General features: G+C 45.6%; 6 protein-coding genes across 6 annotated transcripts; 4 read left to right on the top strand and 2 right to left on the bottom strand.

Annotated features, from left to right (window-relative positions):
- Nucleotides 1-264: 264 nt before the first annotated feature.
- PtA15_18A39 (uncharacterized protein) lies at nucleotides 265-1,470 on the top strand (the record flags this gene model as incomplete). The annotated part of the gene is made up of 3 exons (XM_053164934.1): nucleotides 265-628; nucleotides 746-1,354; nucleotides 1,427-1,470. 3 exons carry the CDS (start codon nucleotides 265-267, stop codon nucleotides 1,468-1,470), a joined length of 1,017 nt encoding a protein of 338 aa, XP_053028539.1.
- A 4,044-nt stretch (nucleotides 1,471-5,514) lies between these two features.
- PtA15_18A38 (uncharacterized protein) lies at nucleotides 5,515-6,825 on the top strand (the record flags this gene model as incomplete). Its single annotated transcript, XM_053164923.1, has 1 exon — nucleotides 5,515-6,825. The coding sequence occupies one exon, from the start codon at nucleotides 5,515-5,517 to the stop codon at nucleotides 6,823-6,825; it is 1,311 nt and encodes a 436-aa protein (XP_053028538.1).
- A 1,073-nt stretch (nucleotides 6,826-7,898) lies between these two features.
- Nucleotides 7,899-10,856, bottom strand: PtA15_18A37 (uncharacterized protein; the record flags this gene model as incomplete). The annotated part of the gene is made up of 10 exons (XM_053164912.1): nucleotides 7,899-8,093; nucleotides 8,198-8,422; nucleotides 8,518-8,653; nucleotides 8,719-8,913; nucleotides 9,018-9,070; nucleotides 9,148-9,276; nucleotides 9,359-9,732; nucleotides 9,800-9,869; nucleotides 9,960-10,164; nucleotides 10,291-10,856. The coding sequence occupies 10 exons, from the start codon at nucleotides 10,854-10,856 to the stop codon at nucleotides 7,899-7,901; spliced, it is 2,148 nt and encodes a 715-aa protein (XP_053028537.1).
- A 190-nt stretch (nucleotides 10,857-11,046) lies between these two features.
- On the top strand, nucleotides 11,047-11,529 carry PtA15_18A36 (uncharacterized protein; the record flags this gene model as incomplete). Its single annotated transcript, XM_053164901.1, has 4 exons — nucleotides 11,047-11,106; nucleotides 11,183-11,221; nucleotides 11,299-11,452; nucleotides 11,504-11,529. 4 exons carry the CDS (start codon nucleotides 11,047-11,049, stop codon nucleotides 11,527-11,529), a joined length of 279 nt encoding a protein of 92 aa, XP_053028536.1.
- Nucleotides 11,530-15,474: 3,945 nt separating this feature from the next.
- On the top strand, nucleotides 15,475-18,076 carry PtA15_18A35 (uncharacterized protein; the record flags this gene model as incomplete). Its single annotated transcript, XM_053164890.1, has 3 exons — nucleotides 15,475-15,684; nucleotides 15,784-15,945; nucleotides 16,046-18,076. The coding sequence occupies 3 exons, from the start codon at nucleotides 15,475-15,477 to the stop codon at nucleotides 18,074-18,076; spliced, it is 2,403 nt and encodes an 800-aa protein (XP_053028535.1).
- Nucleotides 18,077-18,659: 583 nt separating this feature from the next.
- On the bottom strand, nucleotides 18,660-20,146 carry PtA15_18A34 (uncharacterized protein; the record flags this gene model as incomplete). The annotated part of the gene is made up of 4 exons (XM_053164879.1): nucleotides 18,660-19,334; nucleotides 19,419-19,556; nucleotides 19,669-19,793; nucleotides 19,882-20,146. The coding sequence occupies 4 exons, from the start codon at nucleotides 20,144-20,146 to the stop codon at nucleotides 18,660-18,662; spliced, it is 1,203 nt and encodes a 400-aa protein (XP_053028534.1).
- Between the last annotated feature and the right edge of the window lie 2,601 nt (nucleotides 20,147-22,747).

The raw sequence follows: 22,747 nt of genomic DNA, 5'->3' as shown, positions 1-22,747 counted from the left end.
TCGTGATAGTCTGTTTACTACGATTCTTGCTGCTTCTGTCCCTCAAGTTCTGAACTTGAATTCACTCAACTCGGACTTCCTTCAATTTAGAAATACAGCAGGTCGAGGCAAGAGCTTAGGGCACTTAGATCCCAGGGACAGAGTCCATTTCCCGGGTACTCGCAATACGCGGCTCAGATATCCAAAAAAAAAAGAAGATAAAAGTCAGAAGATAAAGAAAAAAAACGTAACCAGCAGCACTTTGATTAGGCGTATCATTACAAAATGCTCTCAAGTGCTCCACGACAATTCTACGTCCTGCTCTTTACGTCTCACGTGCTACTTTTGGCCTTCGCTCCGTTGTTCACTTTGGGGCTTCCACTTGGATCATCGCTCTCATCAATCACAGATTTTTTGAATAGTTGGCTTGGTATCAACGGTGGTCAATCTCCCAATGAAATAGGTCTGCTTCCCTGTATCCCGAAAGGGACGCACAATTCTCCACCAAAGACTACTTCATGGAACAATAAGCATACCAAAGGCAACACTGTTATCAGTGAATCTGGCTCCACTTCTTATTCGTCTTCTTCCTATAGTTCAAGTGATCCCCCTTCAAAGGACGGCTCCTCGTCTTCGAATGGATCAGGAGGTAGGTTTTGAACCCTTTTTCGCTTTTAGCTCCATACATAACTATCTTTTCATTGGGCTGAGTCTAACGGGCCCATTTGTGGAATGAGGACATAAGGCCCGGATTGCGGAGATTTAGGCAGCGCGGACGCGATGGGATCTATGGATACATTATTAAACAGTAGCGGCTTGAACGATATAACTGGTACTCCAAATAGCTCCGTTCTGGATGGTGATGCCTCTACCGACACAAACTCCGGAGAGGGTTCAATGACCGATTTGGATTCTGACCTGGGGGGAAGCGAGGTAAACTCTGGGCTAGGAACCTCAGGCTCTGGCAGTTCTGAGGCATCTTCATTGGGAAACTCGACCACAGGAAACGATGAAACCTTCGGAGGTCATGGAGCTGAATCAAAAAATCCTGATTCAAATTCATCGCCAGATACGATGGCAGGGAGCGAGTTGGGTTCCACGACTGATTCTGGAATCGGTTCGAAGGGTTCCGGCCAGCCTACCTTGGGAAGCTCAACACATTCGGAAAGTAACAATCCCGGTGGAGGTGGAACGGAAGATCATAAAACCGCCGGAACAGGCGGCGGAGGGGGTTCACACGACCGAGGGTCTAAGACTGGCACGGGTTCCGGCGATTCCACCGCATTGGGCAAGCCTGGACCTGGTAACTCGGGAAGTGGCGATAAACCCGGGCCTGGGCCTGGGGGCTCGGGAAACGGTGGAGATACTAATACTGGTAAGAGTAGAACTCTGGTAGTTGTTCGTGCTCTTCCTGATCAAGGCTATCTAATCACTTTTCGAATTGTAGATACCGACTCCGAACCAGAAGAAGATTGTGACGGGGATGATTAGTTTTCCTGTCAACCCACCCGACCCAGACTTTTTTTCATTTCACATCTTAACCCATGAACGTACCAGAACGGCTAGGAAATCTGAGTAAAACAATCTAGTTCACCAGAGAGCTCAATATCTCGGCCATGTACATTTTTACTTTAGTCCACTCTTCCCACCTTTCACTTTGTAGCTTCTGAAAAACACAAATTGCCCTTGTACTTTGATAAATAGACATTCTTAAAAAATACAGAATAAAAGAAATGTTCGAAGAGAAAAAACTACCTGACAGTTTTCAATGGAAAAGCTATTGGGAAGCGACCAATGGAAGCTGTAGCCTTTTGGATGCTTACAAGTTACCTGCATTGGTTTAGTATCAAATGTCGTAGCATGGGCAAGGCCCCGAGGGCTTATGCTAAACTAGGCAGATTTTTACTATGGATGCGAGCTGGCTAAGTTGCCCACTTTTGTATAGCATCATCATGAGCATGTGAAATAGTTGACGAGAAGATTTCCAAGGTTGTTGACAAACAATTTTAGACAGACCTATGCCTCTGTAGGATTTGAAAACGTAGCCTGCCATCAGTTGCTGAACGCGAGTAGCTAAAGCGGAGCTTTAGTAACACACGTGCATGTACATCCTTGTACGCACAGTTGCCCGCCCTCTATTCTGAAAGCAAAAGAGCGAAAAAATAATTCTATAGTTAACACGTGCTATCCCAGCATTGGCAGTCACCGCCCTCGATTACCGAGATGATTATGTACACGCCGGTAATGGGCGAAAAGGGAGAGACCTGATGCAGCACGGAGGCTGTGATGAGTGAGACAAACACACTGAGGACACAGAAGCGGTGGAGGCACACCTGATGCAGCACGGAGGCTGTGATGAGTGAGACGAACATGCTGAGGACACGGAAGTGGTGGAGGCACACCTAAGACCAAGTGAGATGAGTTTGAAGTGAGTCAAATGTGATTGGAAACAATGAAGAAGATGAATGAGAACAACAATGATACTAACCCGATGCAGCACGGAGGCTGTGATGAGTGAGACGAACACGCTGAGGACACGGAAGCGGTGGAGGCGCACCTGAGAAGAACAATGACAATGTGAGAACAAGAAGAACAATGAGGTGAAAGAAAGGCAAACCTAAGACCAAGTGTGATGAGTTTGAAGTGAGTCAAATGTGATTGGAAACAATGAAGAAGATGAATAAGAACAACAGAGAATACACGCGGTTGAAATACTACATCTACGATTAGGGTTTGCAAGCTCATCAACTAGGTTCAAGCCCAGTCGGTCCAAGCCCGCAGCACGGCACATGAGAGTATGCCCGGCCTATGCCTCAATAGCCAGGGGTATCATTGTTCTCCCCTCCAAGGGCAGAGGGGGTGGCCCTGGTCATGATCTGAAAGACAACAATCATGGTTGTCAAGAACTGCTTAACTGCTATGGCACCATCCTCACTCGGGTAAAATTACTATGGGAACTCCATCAAATGATTACGGAGCCAAGTGGGGATGAAACAATCATCTTGAAAGTTTTTTGAAAATGTGAACTAGGTGTTCCATCCAACAAAGACTCACGCAATATTCTCGCCTGCTTGGCATCCCGTGTCATCTTGTCAAAGCTCTTTGGTTGATTAGCCTGATAACAAGTCCGACAAACATGTCCACGTTTGATTGTCTGCTTTTCTGGCTCAGAATTGTGATCATATTGGTCATTGTTTCGGCAGTAGCTACTTACAGCACATTCTCCTCCACGACATGTGCCAGTTTCGATATAAAACCAGAAGGGTCAGATCCTGCAGCAAGTAAGCTTATTTTTTGTCATGATAAATTCCAGCAAGCCTAATTCATACACCAACTTTTTCCACTTGGACCCAGCCTGTAACAATGACCAGTATTGCAGTGGAGACTGCTCAAGTAACATAGTTGGATACAATTGCTATGATGCCAAAAAGGTCCAAAGTTCATCTCAGGAATGTTTGACAGGATTTCAGGTCCTTAAAGATTCAACAAACTCTGGCTACCGTAAGTCGTCAAACTTCAATATTCTTTCAGATTAGAGAGTTGACATCAAATATCCAACAAAAACATATCAGTCTGTAAGAACAAAAAGGGAACCTTCACCTGTCAGCAAAAAACAGGTGATGATGCTGGTTAGTTGGAATACTTCTTTTAAAAAAAGGAATGAGATATGCTCATGTACTTCACAGTTTGCAGCAATTGCTTTGAAAGATAAGGGCTTCAACTTGGAATATCACCTGTTTTGGGCTCTTTGGATTGTACATTGAAAATTTCCTTCCTTCCTTGATACACTCATAAACATTACATTTTTACTTCCTACCATTCTTTCATGTTTATTCTTCTACTTCTTCATTTTCACAACCAGATCATGTATTACAAACAAACCGTAAATCAAGAATTCATAAACCTCTGTTCAGAAACCTTCAGACTATGTAAATTGGCTGAGACCAACTGATTTTAAATTGTTTGTGTAATCTCAGCTTAACTGGGATACCCCCAACCCAGCCAATTATGCTGGAAGTGTTAATTTGTTAGGTGATCATCTGAGTCTCAGCTAAAATATGGCTCAAAACAGGGAACTGAGAGGAATGGAAGACCATCTTTGTAATCAGGTATTGTGTTTTCTAACTAGCCAAATAAACTTTCTTGTTGCATGCTAATCTTGTGAAGTTGCATTGGTTTAGTGATTTCATCACCTGTGCCAATTAAATTCACATTGGCCCCAAACCAAACAAAATGGTGCCTGTCATTTCTTTGGTTTGAACTGGAGGATCAGCAATTTGCCAGCCCAAACAGTGCTAGCGCAGCGGTCAGGGCGATGCGCTAAAGCTAAGTTTAGCTGTCTATTACCGCTGTTCCCCACCACCATTCAGCGTTATCGCGCCAGTGGTGCTGAATGTACTAACCACTCACAGCGATGTCTACTGGCACTTTCGCAACGGTAAACTGTGCAAGGATTAATGTGAGGAAGGCACCCAAGTGGTTTGAGGACTTGAAGGTGGTTTTAAAGACTAGCGGAGAAGCAAGGAAGGTAGGTGTGCTGAATATTTTCCTTTCCTTCAGCTTTGTCTTATACCTTCTGGCTTCCTGTATAGGATCCTTTCCTTGATGTTGTTATGGCCTGGTGTTATACCTCTCTGGGGGAGAGTTGATGCCCGCTATAATCGTGTAGTCGGGTGGTACCTTTTCTTCCTTCCCCAGGGTTTTTATAGATGTGGCCTTCTACTTTTCAGGGCGTACTCTCGGTTTGAGTACCGTTTCAAGTGCACATATCACCACATTCTCACTGCTTTGTTAAAATGTGTGTTGCTTTCTCTCTCTATCACTTGCGCGCTGCGAGCACGGATGGACGTGTTCTTAGCGCGTCCCAGTCCTCGTCCTCTTGTGAGTTACTCGAGTGACAGCACCTTTGTGGTTTCCCTGCCCTGCGACATCCCAATCCCTCAGTCATGATCAGAGCAGGGTGCGGCTGAGAGGCGTCACATACGGCGAGCCTGGTTGCCTCGTGCAGAAGGTGCTGTGGACAGATTTCCGTGCATCCATGATACAGCCTCAGGAGTCAGGGTAGAAAAGGGTAGAATTATGGTTACAAGTAACCGCAGATCCGTTCTACGTTCGTCCCGGTCTCACTCTGTCTCACTCAGTTCTCCGAGCACTCATAATTTGAAAATGATATTCAAGCTTGATGTTTGTTTGTATGTAAAAGGCGTTCCTTTGAGCGCAAACATAACCTTCTGGATACCAATGGCCCCCATGCATACATATGGCCACTCAGTCTCAGTCCTGGTTTCCTAACGCGGCAGCGCAAGTCTCAACTCGAGCCTCGGTGGGGGAAAAGGAATATAAAAGCTGCCTCGACCATCGGCAAGTGCCAGCACACATCCTCCACGACAAGTATCCCTATACCACATTGCCTCCCAATAGACATAGACCCACCGCTTCCAGCTCACTAGCCCCCATCTACCCTACCCCTCGACGCGTCCAGTCTTCACTTCCACTTAGTCTGCCGTCAATTCCTATCTCCAGCCACTTTCCATCATGTCTGCCAGTGAACGCGATGTACCCAGCTGTCTCCCTGCATGCTCTCAGCCCCTCCCTCCACACTCCCAAGAAGCCCCCCTGCCGAGTTCATCATACCCCGGGTACTCTCAACTAGCTCCAGCCGGCTCGAGGAAAATCTACGTCTTTGCAGACGACATACCTTCCAGCGGCTTGATCAGCCAGGAAGACTTCAAAAAGTTCTTCTCAGGCGAAAACAAGGACGTGTGTCTGGTGCAGAAAGAAAAAGACCCACTCTGTCAGAATCCGGAGTTCAAGATCGACGACGATGAGCGGTTCGGCAGAGTCGAATCCGAGTCTCCTCCCAGGGATCTCAATCCCCAAGGCGTCGGCGGCAGTCGTTCATCCCAGGATCGCTCGCCTTCGCCAGTCCCGGCCCGACAGAGATCACCACCCGTCTCGCCCCAAGCATCACCTCCCCCAGCACCACGCCTTTACTCACGGCCTTCTCCTTCTGCCGCATCATCACTCCCGCTTAGCTCACAGTCGACTGGGCTCGAGCGTCCCTTTCCCCGACGCACTTCTCCCAAACCTTCCAGCTCGATCCCCTCAAAATTTGCTGATGCCTGTCCTTCCTCAACTGCCGACACCGCCTCCAAAGCCCCTTCGCCAGAAGTCTTGAAACGGACCAAATCTTCTCGAAATGCTACCCGGGCCGTTTCCGCGAGTCACGTTTCCTCTTCTTCCGCGGTCCCAGCCAAGCGCTCGATCTCGGCCGCTTTTGCGCCCCCAGCGAAACGGGCAGTCTCTGCGAGCACTGCTGGTCCATCCAAACAGTCAGTCTCCACGAGTATTGCTGGCCCATCCACACGGCGAGTCTCTGCGGTTGCCACGCGTCCAGCCAAGCGGTCGGCCTCGACGACATCCGGGCCTCCAACAAAACGATCCAAGCCTGTTGGCGCTGCTCCAGACGGACCTCGGATGACGCGCTCGGTTTCACGTCAAGAACTACGCCCAGCCCGGAGCCAGAACAAAGCCAAGGCGGAAGAACCGTTGCCTCCGCCGGCCAAGCGGAAGAGGTCGAGGATCGAAGCCCCTCTGCCTTCCCTCCCCAAGCGCAAGACGGCCAAGCTGCGAGGCAAGCGCACTCTCTCCGGAACATCGGCAAAGGAGACTGCTGGCCCACAGAACACCGACGAGAATAGGCCGATCAGTCAGCCGGTCACTCGGGCCACCAAACCTTGCCTTCCTCCGCTCTCCGCGAGTCAAGGAACCGACATCCCCGTCCGGAGGGTCTCGGCCAGACTTCAATCCAAGAGAGCCCGAAGCAACTCTCAAAATACTATCTGAGCCTTCTCGCTACATCTCCCCCTCCTCTCCCACTGAGTCCACTCTTCTCGCAGTTGATCTCCCTTTTTTTCATACCCCTTTCTTTCTTTCTTGAATAAGCATCTTTTGCACACACACAGGTAGAACCATCTCCAGTCTTGAATACTACACACATTTAGAATATGTATCCTTCGCCTTTCAGCTTAACCCAACAAAACCAATTTTTTGTACATATTTTCTTATCATTTCCTTCCGTTCCAATCCCTAAAATATACACAATCTCTTCTCTCGTCCCTCCATTTTGCAATCGTGGGAGTCAGCAGTACCGACTTGAGAAAAGGCAAGTCTGCCCTACAATTATTTTGAACTTGACAAGAGGAGAGGGATCAAGTGCCAGGATACGTTGAATGGGAGTGGAATGTTCCCAGATCCGGTTGACCAGACGCAGTCACCCCTGGCTGACGAGGCTATACAACCTTCCAGTGGCAGGAGGGAGTCCTCCCAGCGGCCACATTGATCTGATCTGGAGGGATCCCTTCTGCTCAGTGGGGCTGCATAACCCCAGCTGATTAAGTTATGCAAGCTCCCCAGTCACGAGGGATTTCTTCCTGCCAACCATGTTATGATGCCTTGCCGGCCGGCAGAAATCCCTCCCGGTCCAAGTACAATGTCATCCACGACATCCGAAGGCCAGCTCACACGTGGATGGCTAGAAATGAAGACTATTAAATTTATAAAAAAAACATTTCTTTTGTCGGGGAAATCTACGGCCAAAGTCTTTCCCAGAGTTGCCAACGCATGGACGTTGCGGTTAAATAATCTGTAATCCACAAACTTGATGCATTGGTGCTTTTCATACCTCATTCTGTTTTTCATAATCTAGGTTTGATAAAGATATAAATATCACATAAATATCAAGAGATCTACATTTTTTTTGCCAAGATTATCAGCTGCTAGTACTGTGTAACACATCTAAATATAAATATATCTATTGGTCGACAAGTTGGAAACAACAATTTTTCTCAAGATAAGCTCTACAAAACCAAGACAAAGAAAGAGGAACAACGATGATGATCTGATAAGGGAGGGTGACATTAGAGTGATTTGCTGCCGCCCGACCAGAGAGCCAAGAGGCCGACGAAGAGAGATAGAAGGAGAACAAGTGTGAATCCAGAGACGCGTCGGGTTCCATCCGGTTTGTCAACTTTAACTCGCACTGGACTCGTAATCTTGATGATATGTCTCGCTCCTGGCTCGAGGTTTGAATGGTTCCAGATCAAGAGTTGGTTCTACAAATAGACAAGATCAAGCTGATCAGTGAGATTGCTTAACCGGAACTGCACAAACCACTGCGGTGGAGGTGAGTCTTTTTTTCAACCTAGTAGAATCTTACATTTACTTCATGGGAGTAAGTTCCATCACTGACGGAGATTTTGATCTGGTTGGCTGGAAATCGTTCACTGGGTAAAAAGATCTCAGTCCTCGTAGTCTTTAACAGGCTTGCTTGTTTACTCTCCAGACCGGCTTCAGGGCTCTTGTATTCGAAGTCGAAGGTAGATTGTTCTGAATCATAAGTTGAACGCAATGGAATCCCCGCAACTTTTTGGGCACTAGGTCTCTTGAATATATTCAAAATCGACCCTTCGAAAGATCAGCTTTTTGAGATAGACCTTTAGTATTTGGTATATGCAATGTGAAAATCTGAAGACGTACAACTATAGCCGAAAGAATCCTAGCTTGACTGTGTGGACTCGAGCCATCACCTTCAGATTGGCTGATAAAGCTGAAGTTTTCTCCATTCCAACCGTCTCCATACTCGTCGGTATTGTAAGGATTGAAGTTCCATAGTCTACATAGGTAAATGAAATTAGATGTTACTTCCAGATGATTGAACAAAAAAGTGAAAATTCTTACACGAAAGACACCATATTCGATTCACAAGCTGCAAGCAGAGCATTGACCTGGTGATGTTGCCAGTAAAAATTTCCGGTCTTGAACGATTCACCATTGTTAAGATCCATACAAATTCCAAGCTCTCCGATCATACAAGGTATTTCACCGATGTTCTTGTAGACCGAATCAACAATGTTTTTGATCTGTTCCGTATAGCTTGAATGATTGAGAATGCGCATTAGTCAAAACAGATATGACTTTCTAGACGGAAAGAAAAAAAACATCTCTAGTCTATGCCAGTTGATGATAAAAAGACCCACTTCTTCCTGGCTGCGACATGTCCAAAGTGCATCCATTTCCAAATTGGTTTGTTCTGAACGAAAATGCACAAGTGAATAACGTACAGGATTAGAATCCAGGAGATGAGAAGAAATGATTAGTTTGCAGTACCATACATATCCCTTGGACGTCCATCGTCAATGTCCCATGTGACTTATGCACGAGTGAGAATAAGTCGTAGAAATGTGGGCCAGCAACTAGGTTTTGGGGCCGTTGAGAGCGATCCCATTTAGGATAAAACTACGTAATTGTAATTCATGAAGTTAGTCAGTCAATCGATCTTTGACAAAGCAATCTACAGGGTGCATGTGTTGTGACTTACTTCATTGGGAATTGGCCCGACTGGAATGATCCACTCATGTCGATGGCTTTGAACTCGCGCGGCGAACCGAGAGACAAAAGGATATAAAGCCTGGCTATAAAAATCAAAAGGTTTGCCGGTAGCTGGATCCAGATTGAAGTGTTTCGGTTTCAAGACAATTGGCTTTCGTCGTTTCTCATCCCATCTCCAGACGCCGTGTTCCTTCCAGATGCATTCTACCGAGGATTGCCATGCTCTGACGTGTGGTGTTATACGACGAGTGTGGAATCTAAATGAAGGAATCGGCCAAGTGGGCGTGTAAACATCTATTCTTTGTGAATGACCATCTCCTAGAGCTACAGCTTCGAGAAAAGACGGACAATCGCGTATGAAAACTAAGAGTGACCGGATGGTTCATTGGATTAGTTTGATGTCATACTGCATTTCATTTTTTCAACTGACGGTCAGTCATCGGGTTCCATTGATAAGGAGAATACAGATTGATGAATCCTCTATGAGGTTCATTCATCGGCTGCAAACAAATCATGCGATTTAAATTTAGTAGGGGTTCAATTTAGGCCAATCGCAATATTGTGGGGTCTATAGATATTTTTGGACTCACTTCAAAGCCAATGACGCACTCGAAAGATGATAAGGAATCAGCCAGTTGTCCAAAGGCTTCGACCATGCTTCCCTGTAAGAACTGCTGTAAAGTAATCAACTCTTCTCCGGTCGTTTCTTCTGCCCATTGGCGATGTAAATTCCGTTTGACTTTTCGATTGGGCGCAAACGTATCCCCAGCAAAGAAAAGCGTGAACATCGTCCCACTGCGACCAAATTGAGATTTTCCGATCGATCAGCCCGATTTTGCCACGAAGAAAAAAACCTTTGCTCCACTAAAAACTATTTTTAAAACTGAAACACTATTGTGACATTTAGAATATGGTGCTTACGCAGCCAGTTTTTGATAACCCGAAGGCCAGACCCCCTTGGGGGCCCCCAGTTGTTGGAGAGCAGCGGCGCCAGTTTCGGACAGATTGGTTATTTCAAAGCCTGCGAGTTCGAGGGTCCAGCCGGGTGCCCCAGAGCCACCAGAGAATCTGCTCCAAACATCCTGATGGGCGTCGACAAGTACCTTGAGGCCATGCTGCTGGCAGAGGTTGACCAATTCAGTGATGTATTGGATGTACTCGAGATCGTAAATTCCAGGGCCGGCATGTTCAAGGGCTTCCCAGCAGATGACCAGACGGATCAGATTAAATCCCCAACGGACAAGTTGGGCTAGGTAGTGGGGTGCATGTTCCAATTTTAGTGGATGGTCCACAAAGGAGACCTGACGATGTTCAAAGAAAAGTTCGGCTTGATGGGTCCGCCCGTCTGGTTTCGAGGGCAGTTTCGAGCAGCCAGATAGGGAGACGCCACGGAGGGAAATGACCTGATGAGACTCTGAATCAATGAAGTATCTACCATCGAGTGAGACCGAAGACCGATGCCTGGTTTCTTGGTCAGAAGTGGTCATCGTATGTCGTGGTGTGCCGGTGCATTGTGGGAGCGATCGACCCGAGCGGTGGTAAACTGAGGCTCGATCGCCAGTGCGGGTGACCGGGTCTCCCGCAGTCTCCCCCGGGGCTCGAGAAGTGCGGCAGCAGGCTCGGCGAGGGACGGCACTTCACCTCACCTCCCCAAGTTCAACTTATCAGGCAGCAATAATGGCTTCGTCTTCAGCTGTCGTCCGGCCCTTTACTGATGCGCATCGGATTCACGTCCAAGTAGGCTCCCACGAGTTTCACATCTTACCAAGATACTCTCGCTAACATCTTCCTTATATCGATTTTGAACCAATAGCGATTGTATCGAAGAGCGTTGAAACAGTCCCTGGATTGGGTGAGTGCTCGATCAAGAAAATGACATTAGATGGCTTCGGCTTATTCAGTCCAGGCTTTGTCACCACAACCAAACAGGTCGTATTCCGAGACATTTGGAGACAAAAGGCCATCGAGATACGGGTGAAGTTCGAGCGCAACCGGGACGTGCGGGACCCACGAGCGGTGACAAAGCTACTGCATGAGGCCGAACTCCTCCTGGCTAAAACCGAGCATCCGGATCCGTATCGACGTAAGTAGAATGTTAATTTGAGCTCACCTCTTGTAACACCTTCTCTGCCAGTTCCGATATTCCTGGCCCTTTTATGAAACCCAGCCATCTTCTCGCACTGAATCCAATGTCTCATTGTTCAAATTGATGATCCAGCCCCAACGGCCGCGGACGGAACCAAATGGGAAAGGAACCTTCCTGTATGTATTTCTTTCTTGTACCTGCATCACACGGGGTTTTATGACTTAATCTTAATTTCAAAGACAAAATGTACCTAATGTTTCGTTTTGCTTCGTTGATCCAGCCACCATTGTTTTCTGAAGAGGATCGGCAAAAGGCCAGGGAGAGTTTCTTGGGGCCAAGAGGATTGCCTTTTTAACTCGACAATGGAAAATCAGACAGATTGTAAAAGAGACCACATAAACTTAGCGCGAATTGGCTTCCGCGTTTCTATGTTTCATGATCTACCGAAGTGTTTGTAAATGCAAACGGCGCTCTCCAGCACTTTTTTTTTCTTCATCCAGACGAACAGCGCATTTCCGAATGAGAGGCACTCTGAATTTATTGCCATGCACCGGTCTGAAATCGGGAGCCCGAGAGCTACGTCGTGAGGTTGCCTTGAGCCTCGCGTGCAATGGCAAGGATGGGTCCTTCCCGGTCGAGAAGTTTGTATGTCATCCAGCTGGGCCGAATCTTGCTTCAGGCATCAATTATCGACAGCCATACTTAGGCAATTGATTGACATCCAAAGGCACAATCTCTTCTGAGGTTCAAGCTCATCAAAGCTTCTTCGATCATGTGGCCCCAAAGGTGCTCTCGATGTACGCCAAACCGGCCAAATCTGACATGCGAAGAAAGCTTTCAACTTAGTCAAAACAATTGCTGAATCAGGTTTTAGATGCTGGTGAGTGCTGGCCGCTGTTGGAAGACTTCAAGTACCTTCATCCCTAAGGCCATGAGGACCGGCAAGTATCTTGGAAGGCTGGCAGAAATTAGAGAATTCAATGATCTTGAAGTTGGAGCTGAATTTGAGCCTTGAAATACTTTCTGAAGAAAAAAAAACACGCACAAGCAGTCATCTTCATGTCTTGACACTAATGTTCACATACAAAATAGGGGGTTTCAAAGGTGGCCATGTGCAACTTGTATGTACTTTTGCAAGTTAGGCTTTGTTTGGAGCCGATATAAATATAGGTGATATAATCATTGGTTAATTCAATGAAAACTACAAAATTCAACATAAAGCCTCCAAATATTTTTTCTAGGCAACCTACAATACTGGTCTCTTCAATTATGAAGTCAGATTCAACTGATTCAGCCATATTCAGTACTGTAGTACCATTATATCGCTTTTGACCAAAACAAAGCAATATAATGGTATTATGGTGCTGAAGATGGCTGAATCAGTTAAATCTGACTTCATAGTTGATGAGACCAGTACTGTAGGTTTCCTACAAAAAAAATTGGATTCTTTATGTTGAGTTTTGTATTTTTTATTGAATTTACAAGTGATTATATCACCTATATTTATATTGGCTCCATACAGGGCCTTAGTGTTCAAGTTAATTCTTGAACACTGATTTGCAAAATTCATGCAAGTCACATTGTACTACACACCCCAAATCTGCTTGAATATTTTTTTGAAATTTGGTGTTCAAGAATAGGGGGTTTCAAACATGGTGCAGGTCCTGTTTCAGGAACCCCCAATTCACAAAATCAGGGCACCTGCAACACACCCACCCAATTTTACCCAACAAACATAAATAAATAATTTGAAAATTCATTTTGCAGGAACTTTGTTTTCCTGAATTGGGGCTCCTGAACTGGGACCTGCACCATGTTTGAAACCCCCTAATCAAGAAAAGCCTTGAACACCAACTTGCAAAAGGGATTGCAAGTCATGCATGGCCAACTTTGAATCCACCTGGGCCCCTAATGACTTCATTGGATGGCTATGTAATAGATAATATTTCACAAATCAACATAATTTTTATTTGTTTCAAGCCTGTTGTAACACCATGAGGTGTGAAGGCTGGAGTTAGCTTCATGTCACCTGCCACCTAGTCCCCTAATTTTATTTCCAGTTGTGACTTAAGGAAAAAAATCCAATAGGTGAATTTTTGACATGTGATTCTAGGCCCTAGGGGAGGGGGGGGGGGTTAATGATACTTAGAATTTGAAAAAGATTGAGGGCCCATTTTAAGCCATTTATCAGCAACGTTTTCTAAAATTAGGTGTTCAAGTTTGGGATGCATAAATTTTTAAATGCTTGAATCACACCTTCATAGACTAGAAAAATTTGAATTTTGTATTGCCTGAAAATTGAGTTTAAGAAAGTGAAATTTAAGCATCTATGAATAGTGGTTTTCAAAACTGAATCATAGCTGCATAAACATAAATTCATACATGGCTTTTGGCTGGGATTATGTAAGCATGTACCTTCCAAAGTCACTAATTATGTTTTTATGTTTATGCATTTATGATGTCAATTTTGAAGACCACTCAGGCCCTGTTTGGATGCATTATGTGGTTGTGTTTGGCAGGGTGATTATTGTGCAATAAATGATTACAACATGGATTGAGGGCCTCTAAATGACTATTCTGTGCTGGCCATTGAGAGGGTGCTGACCAGCTAGAGAGGAGTATATATGCACTTCTCATTATTGACACTGCTGGCCATTAGGAGGAGTATGTACACAGCTCCCTCAATGGCCTGCAGCTGTAGTAGCCACCCAAGCTGCTCTTGATGGCTAAATTACCAGCCATCAAGGGAATGTGTATGTTGCTGGCTGGTACTGACCCCTCTAAATGGCTGGCCCAAGGTGGCTCTGGGCCCAGGCTACCCAGTTCCCCCTGAGGGTTCAGGCTTACTTGGGCACCATGCCACTTTTTGCCAAAAAAGAGCCACCTGATGTGGTGGTTTATATGGGCACAGGTTGAAAGAATGTTCACTTGGTGGTAGAGCGGGTGGGAATGCATGCATGGCTGAGTCCATTGTGCATTTGGTGACATAAGCACCATTTGATTATGTCAGAAAGCTCAGAAAAATCCATGCAGAAGAATGCACCTTTGGGAAAATCAGAAAACCAGGACAACTTGTGGATTGTGGGAAGGACAGATCAGTAGCTGGACCAGATAGCGGAGTGGAGCAGAGGGCTAGAGATGGACTGCGGCTGATTGAAGGTGTGGACTGACAGCAGGCGGGGTACCCATCAAGCGGTTCTGGGTACCCCTCAATGGGTACCAGTTGACATTCTCTAACACTGCCAAAATTGACCTATATGTAGGTGTTATATTGCACAAATCATTCAATAAAAAAACATTAGAAATATGGTACCTGATATCTCTTTCAGGCAAGGTGAACACACCTGATACCCTCAATATTCTTGTCAGATTGAAATAATTTGACCAACTTCAGCACCATAAAAGCAATATTAAACTTTGTATTGGTCAAGAGTGTAATATTGCTATTATGGCATTGAAGATAGCCCCTTTTTTTAAAAAAAAAAACTGATGGGAATCTTTAGGAGATGATTTGCTCACCAGCTTGCCTGAAAAAACATTTAGGTACCACATTTTGAATAGTTTGTTTTTTATTTAATGATTTGTGCAATATAACACCTACATTTATGATGTGTCAAGCAGAGCCTAAGCCATTGCTTGTGTGATAAATGATGTCAATTCCAGTGAAATCTGTGTGAAACTTCCCATATTTCACAAAGAAACAATTCTGTATAACACAACAAATTGGGCCTAGTTTAAGCAGTTCAACTTTGAATGGTCCCAAAATTTAAAATTTTGCTGATGAAGGCCTTGAAGTAGGCTCAGAATTCGTACAATCACAACGTGAAACCCCCTGTTTTATAGTTGTGGAGTGCAAGTCGGGCAAATGTGTTGAACTTGAACAAGCACCGGGCACTCGCCCTCCGTCGGGGGGAGTGGGGCTCATACGGGGGGGGGGGGGGGGGGCTGCGCAGAGTGGATAAGGAATATTCAATTTGCATTATGATTCATGCTTGGTGCGAGGACAACTGCGAAAGTTTATGCAACCTCCATCCCAAGCCGTCACGATGCCGCCCTTCACTTCAAATACTCACCAAGCAAAGATCTATACCGTCAATGGCGGAGTGGCCCCCGGCCAAAACCAACCTGACTGGCTAGGAAGTACGATCACGAGAGCTCACAGGGAAAGGGCTAAGAAGAAAAAGAAAAAAGCGGTCGGGCCTGGGACCGAAGGGAAAAGTTTAATCCAAGTCAGCATTCAAGTTATTCATTTCTGGACATTGCGAGCCGCACCCTTTGACCAAAATTGCATCGCCGAACCTGTATTTCACTGCCAATTTCCTGCGTAGGACTTGGACTTTCCCGAGGCATCAAATAAAGTTAAATCGACCTCCGATGGGAAATTCTTAATTGCTACTGGAACGTATAAACCTCGAATGAAAGTTTACGAATTGGATGAGCTGGCACTCAAATTCGACAGAGTTACTGATAGTGAAAACGTCGACTTTTGTGTACGTTGATCGAGCTCTAGGGTGACTCAAAAACTAGCTTTAATCAGATGAATTCCGATAAGACCGTTGCCAATCTTTTTTTTCTTTCCAAAATGTATAGATCCTTTCTACAGATTGGACAAAAACGCTACATTTGCAGACAGACCGCACCCTCGATCTTCACACACAAACGGCATCCTACTATAGAGTCCGCATCCCCCGACACGGACGAGCGTTGGCCTATCATTTTCCCTCTTGCGATGCGCTATGCGGAGGTGCTGGATCTGAACTGTGGCGGTTAAACCTTGAACAGGGTCGATTTATGGCCCCCTTTCAGCTTTCCTCCAACGTGACTGGAATCAATGCTATCGATGTCAATCCGGTACATGGCTTGGTCGGATTGGGCACAGAAACCGACGATGGCAAAGGTACTGTGGAATTCTGGGACCATCGTGCCCGAGCTCCTGCTGGAATCCTCAAGTTACCTTTTGCAAAGTTGTCTGGAGTCGGCGGCAGTTGGGATGACTCTTGCATGTCAGTTTCCGTCTCAGCACTAGCTTCCAGGTTGGACGGACTCACTGTAGCCGTTGGGACATCGACTGGCCATACATTACTTTATGATCTACGAGCACCCCTGGCTCACACAATAAAGGATCAAGGTTACGGATTACCCATCAAGAAAATTGAATGGCCTACTTCTGTTGCGGCTAGTGGATTTGGTCAGACTGAAGGACTAGTAGCGACAGCCGACTCCAAAGTCGTCAAAATTTGGTCACGCCATACGACCGACAATCTTATCTCAGTCAACCCTCTGGCTCCAATTAACGATATGCACATTTACCCAGACAGTGGCTTAGTATTTCTGGCAAACGAAGCAAGTCCCATGACTGGTTACTTCATTCCCAGTCTTGGTCCAGCACCCAGATGGTGTAGATTCCTCGAGAACATGACGGAAGAGATGGAAGACTCAAAAGAAGTAGCGATCTATGATGACTACAAGTTTGTTTCGGATTCCGAATTAGCATCACTGAGCTTGGATCACTTAGTCGGAACCCCAGCACTCCGTCCATACATGCATGGTTACTTTATCGATCTGAGGCTGTATGCCAAAGCCAAGGCGATAGCCAACCCATTTGCTTATGTGGAACATCGCGATAAACTGGTCAAAGAACGAATTCAGAAAGAGCAGGAAAGTCGAATCCGGACAAGCAAACTAAAAACCAAATCGAACGAAAGCAAGTCGATGGTGGCTCAAAACGTGAAGATCAACAAAGACTTGGCAGAAAAACTCATCGAACAAGAACAAACCTCTATCCCTATGAAAACGCACTCGAAGAAGAACAAGGCCAAGAATATTCCATCTGGATCACTCTTGACGGACGAACGATTTGGAGATCTATTCACGAATGAAGACTTTGAGATTGACAAATATTCTAGAGAGTATGCTGCTATCAATCCATCAAGTGCAGCAACCGCTCGAAATCAAGTCATTGAACCGAAAGAAGACGAGTATTCAAACAGTAACAGTGAAGAGAGTCAGCCAGAGAATGTCGGGGAGTCTGAATCGGAAGATAGCAGTGAGGATGACGACGTTTGGAAGAAGAGAGATCGTCGACAAATGGGCGAGCTTAAAAAGCACGCCGTCCAAGAACGAAATCGGTCGGGCAGAGGAGGCGATCGGTCAGAAGAAACTTCAACACCCCTTCAACCATATCAAAGCAAACCCAGAATGTATATCAATACAGATAAAGATCACGATCCTACTCAAATCATCGGCGACCTCGACACTCGGGAGAAAACATTCGGCCAAAAACTCATTAACAAGAAAGGCCGACCGAACGAAGCCGGACAATCCTCCACCGAGTCCGCGGCCAGCAAGAACGAAACACTCAGATCACTGGGTGGAGGCTCGATGGAATTCTCATTCAATCCTTCCCCTTCAAACACTACTGCAAACTCCAGCACGAAGAAGAGCGTTCAACAACGACCTAAAGCTGCCGAAAACTTTGGAATCGGTCTGTCTAAAGGGTCGATCGCTCGTGATCAGGAAGAAAATTTCATCCAATCCCTCGACCAGGATAATTTATCTGGAAGGACTCGGAAAAGGAAGATCGAGAGAAGCGCTAGTAAAACGAAAATCCGTAAACTCTAGCTGGTACACCCACACTTATTTCTCCTCTCTTGTTCTTGTTTGGACCTGTATGGCTTCTTCTCGCATTACTTTCATCCTCCTTTTTTAAAATGTTAAATTTTACTGCCCCGGCAATTCTACTGTGAGAAAATAGAAAATGTGCGAGTAAGCAACACTCCCAGGAAAGCCCAACGCACGGATAGCGAAGTGTCGTTGGTGAACCTTGGCTCTGAGTGTTCTTAAGCTTCGTATTCTGATTGTTCTTAAGCTTCATAGCCGAGCTATTGTCGGGTGTCTTTGTTAATGACAGGATAAGGCAGACGGCAATCGCCGCAATCTGTTACATTTTGGTGATATACATGATCCAGGCTCCAGAGACGTTAATGAGCATGTATCATTTGCATCTTTTCCAAAGTTGAATGATTCTGTTATTAACAATCTCTAATTTTAGTTTTTTCCCTCTCTTTCCTCCCTCCAAACAAAGTGGGGAGATGTCAGATCAGGGAAGGATGCATCAACAAATTACCAAGAACCAGAACAAAACGGAGGGGAAAAGACAAATTTAAACAGCATGATTGTGTGAGGGGGAGAGACAGGTCGCTGTTTAAGTTTTCCAAATGCTAGAGTGAGATTGATAAGACGGTTTAGGAGCAAATTTGACGAAAGATTGCTCGACCTTGCTCCAATCGACGCATTTCCAGAAGTTTCGAAGGTATGAGTCTTTACCCCAGACACCATGATCGGCCAAATAAGCGCGTTCGGCAACCGCAAGATTCAAGAGTGGATGGAGGTGGTTGAACCGTTCAGCAGGGTTCGTGTTCTTCCGGGTGATCGCTCGATTGACTGGTAGGCTGGTCGTTTGGCGAGTTGGATGAGGCGAGGGAGTAGGGCTGGCAAATAACGAATCCGCAAAGGAGACCGCTGGCTTGACCTTATCGGGTTTAGAATCCGAGCTGCTGGAATCGGCAGTGGTTTCGGTGGGCCTCTGGAGCGACCTGGTGGTCGAGAAAGTTCGCATGTTCGAACTCGATACGCCTTGAGCATGGTCTCGTGAGTGTGGCGATATTTCTTGAGCGGAGGACCCAGTGGGTTGCCCGACTGAGGGATTTTGTTGTTTAGGAATCGGCCGACCGGAAGAGTCTAATCCGATGTGAGATGACTTGATGGCAGTTGGCCAATCCCCACGTTGCTCACGGTTTTGGACTAGAATAGTTCCAGCGCCGTATGTCGCACAAATTCCTAGAGTTCCATCTTGGTCACAAACTAACCAAATATAACCCTTTGTAAAAACAAAAAAATGAGAAAATATTGTTAATTTTTGTGCCGATGGTCAGCGCGAGTCTTCTCCTAGAGGCTAACTCACCGAGCTTGACATACCCATTGCTGCGTTTGAGAAGTATGATATAAACTGTGTGATCGAGCCATACGTTTCGTCTATTGCTGTAGCAAGCAGAGAGCCATCCGATGGCCGGTTGGGGGCATTGCGAGGATCCGCTGGTTTCTTTGTTTTTGTGGGACAATGCGTGCAGTCACGATGGAATAAATGTCAGTTTCTTTTGTGTTGCTTGCCCATTCTTTTGGAAGATTTCTAGAGTTTGGTAATCGAGACTGACGAGACCGTTGAGGAAAAATGAATTATTGAGCGCCTCAGAAGCCAGATTGAATGGGATGACCTGTGTGCGATCCTTTGCCAGGTCGACGATGGTATCGAACAACGACTTGTTTTCAGCCGGCGTACCTATACCATTATCAAATGGCAAATATTTAGCTACCCCAGCAAGGATCTATGAGAAAAAAAAACAAGGGATGGTAAATTGATGATAAACCTTTGACATGTTGATTGAGTCTGTCCAGTAGCCCGTCCTGCCAGTCGATAGCTAAAGACCTTGCGGTCTTTGCGGATATAAAGGGTTCAAGTCCTTGATCGATCGAGAAGGGTAATGAAGTGGTCGGCGGTGAAACATGCAAAGCCGCCTTGGGGGTGTAGCCTGAGAACGGGTTCCTCGATCCAAGGACGATGGAGGGAGGCAGCCTGGATGCTGAGGTGTTCTTGCTGAGGGCGATCTGGGGGATTATGATCGATGGCTTCATCTGGACTGGGCACCGGGATTCAAGGAGGAAGAAGCCCCACGCTGACGGCCTCGATGAGATTTTTGGCACCCGGCACCCCCCGGTCGAACCTAACACCACTCCATTCCGATTTCGTGCGCGCGGCGCGCGAGCAGTGAGCACCATCCGCAGGGAGACCCTGACTGATCACAGGTCCCTCGCTTCGGGGCCCCTGGGCTGGAGCCTGGCGCGAAGCGCGACCTCCGAAGGAGGGACTTGCAGGTAATCACAAGATTTGGGTGCGAGGGCTTTCACCCTTTTGGTGGGAGTTTTTTCCCGTCCCCCTTTCCGGTGTCTTCCCCGGCCTACAGTTACTTCACGCTTGTGGAACCAGATTAAAGGCCTGAATTTTCTCTTCCTTTTGGTGCCAATCAATTTTTTTTCCTCCACACACTGTTATCCCTTTCCCATTTCAAACTTTCTCATTTTTGAGTGTTTGGCCACAACTGTGTATGTAAATTCCCCAAAATTCCATGTGGATTCAATTGAGATACAGAATTCTATCCTCCAACCACCTCCACTTATGGGGGATGGCAAGACTTCCCCGTTGGTGTACTTTTCACCATTTCTAGAATCCTCTGCACTTCAGCTAACTGAATCAAAATGAGTGTGTGCTGTGTAATGTCAATTTGATTAAAAAAGTTTGCCAAAAGCCACAATTTTCCTGAAGCTCTCACACGGAAGAATGCCAATAACTCATAAGCCTCCCATTGGGAATGGGAGATGATTCACATTGGGGTGATCTGCACGCCCAGTCCCTGGAGGATTAGTTAAGTCAGGGGAGACCAGTGTAGGAGGCTTGCTGTGGCTGGCGGCAATGCCCCTCCTGCAGAAAAGATTTGAGTGAGAAAGAAGTTCCCAATGGTAGGAGAGATGTTATTTGAAATTAACACAAGCGTACCCTCCTTGGGGGAGCGTAGCAACCTCCAAAGGAGGGACTTACCTCTAAATTGGCATTTCTTGCCCTACATGATCCTACCAAATGGCAGGGGAGATGTCACCCTGCCTTATTTTCCCCAATACCTCCATCTAGAATTCTGATTCTGACCATGCCTTTTGCAACATTGAAATTGAAAGCTTAGCTAATTTTCCCCCACTTCAAAAACCTTCATATCTTTACCCCCCCCTGGCAAGAAACATCCTGTAAATGTTTTTACAAGGTGGATTTCTGTCCCTTTGAGCCCACACAAGCTCAGGTAATTTCAAATTTTGAGCTCAAAAATGCCTGGAAGACCACTTCAGAACCAGTCCACAGTAGTTGGATTGGGCTAGTAAGCTGAAAAAACAAGGAATGAAAGCTGAGATAGCAGGCTACAAGTCTGTCTACTCGTTTTTTTAAACTACACACTACAGTTTTTGAATCATTTTCAAAAAAAGAAATACTGTTCTTTGCAAGAAAAACTCCAGTCTGTAGGGCCAATGATGTGAAATTAGAAAGCCTCTCCTTTGGAGACACTTTGCACCTCCTTGGATTGGAGAGGCTTTGTTAAGATTGGGAAAATATTAAGCCTCAGCCAGCCTGCCATCAGCTCCTGCAGACCAGCCCCAGAGCCAAATGATGCTTCTGCACCTCAGATTTCATTTGACACTGCACACTGCCAGAATAATTGGCTGGGTTGATCTTATCCAAGTTAAATTGGTATTCTATCTTTAAGAATAAAAAACCAGGTGAAAGGCATTGAACTCATCACTAATTGACAAGCATGTACAGCCTCTCTGTCAAACGCACAAATTGCGGGAGAGGCTTGTATCTAGAATGTGCATGCTTGTGTGTCACAATTGGGGTTATAAAAATCATATAAAATACAGCAGCTTATTTGTCCAAAAGATAAATTTATGGATCTTCATTTTCATCCAGAAGAATTTCCAAATGTCCAACAATTAGGGGGTATCAAATATGAGAAATCCACAATTAGAAACCAGTCAATTAGCCAAAAATCAAATTTCTCACCAGTGGTTCCCAAAATTGAGTAGAAGAAGGACCAGCATGTTTTAAAAATGGTGGGTTTTTTCAAACCCGTCAATTACATAATGGTGGATTTTCTCATATTTGATACCCGCTATTGTATGAGTAGGAAACTTTACAAGCCAATTTCAGCCCAGCTTCATTTTTTTTATTTTTTATTTTTAAAAATGACCATTTTCTATGTAATCAATAAGGGTTGGGACTAAAATCCTATGGTAGAAAAAATATTGAGAAATTCTATTGGGGAGAGATACTGATTAAAAAAAAAATACATGACCTGTGTTCTACCTTGAGAGCCAATATTTTTGGATTTTACTGATCTTGTAAAAAATCCTGCTGGTCCAATTTCAAAAGGGTTCCTTTGAAAATTGAATGAGGAGATCTGCACAATCTTCCTTTACCTCCCACCCTACTTTTTAACTCTGGGGAGATAGATGTGGAGGAGGTGCAGCAAACCAAAAGTTAGCTACACCAAAACCAGTCAACCGTGACGTGGTTGTAATTTGGTATTAGACTCAAGTACCTCCTTGGGAGAGGTGCTCCGTCACCAGGGCTGCCCGCGCCCCTGCAGAAGCTTTATGGATTTTTTGCCTCTTTGAGGCTATTGCACTTATAGC

Source organism: Puccinia triticina, chromosome 18A (assembly GCF_026914185.1).
Source record: "Puccinia triticina chromosome 18A, complete sequence".
In the NCBI taxonomy this organism is placed as follows: domain Eukaryota; kingdom Fungi; phylum Basidiomycota; class Pucciniomycetes; order Pucciniales; family Pucciniaceae; genus Puccinia; species Puccinia triticina.
The sequence above is the reverse complement of the archived record's forward strand: the minus strand, read 5'-3'. Positions and strand labels throughout refer to the sequence as shown.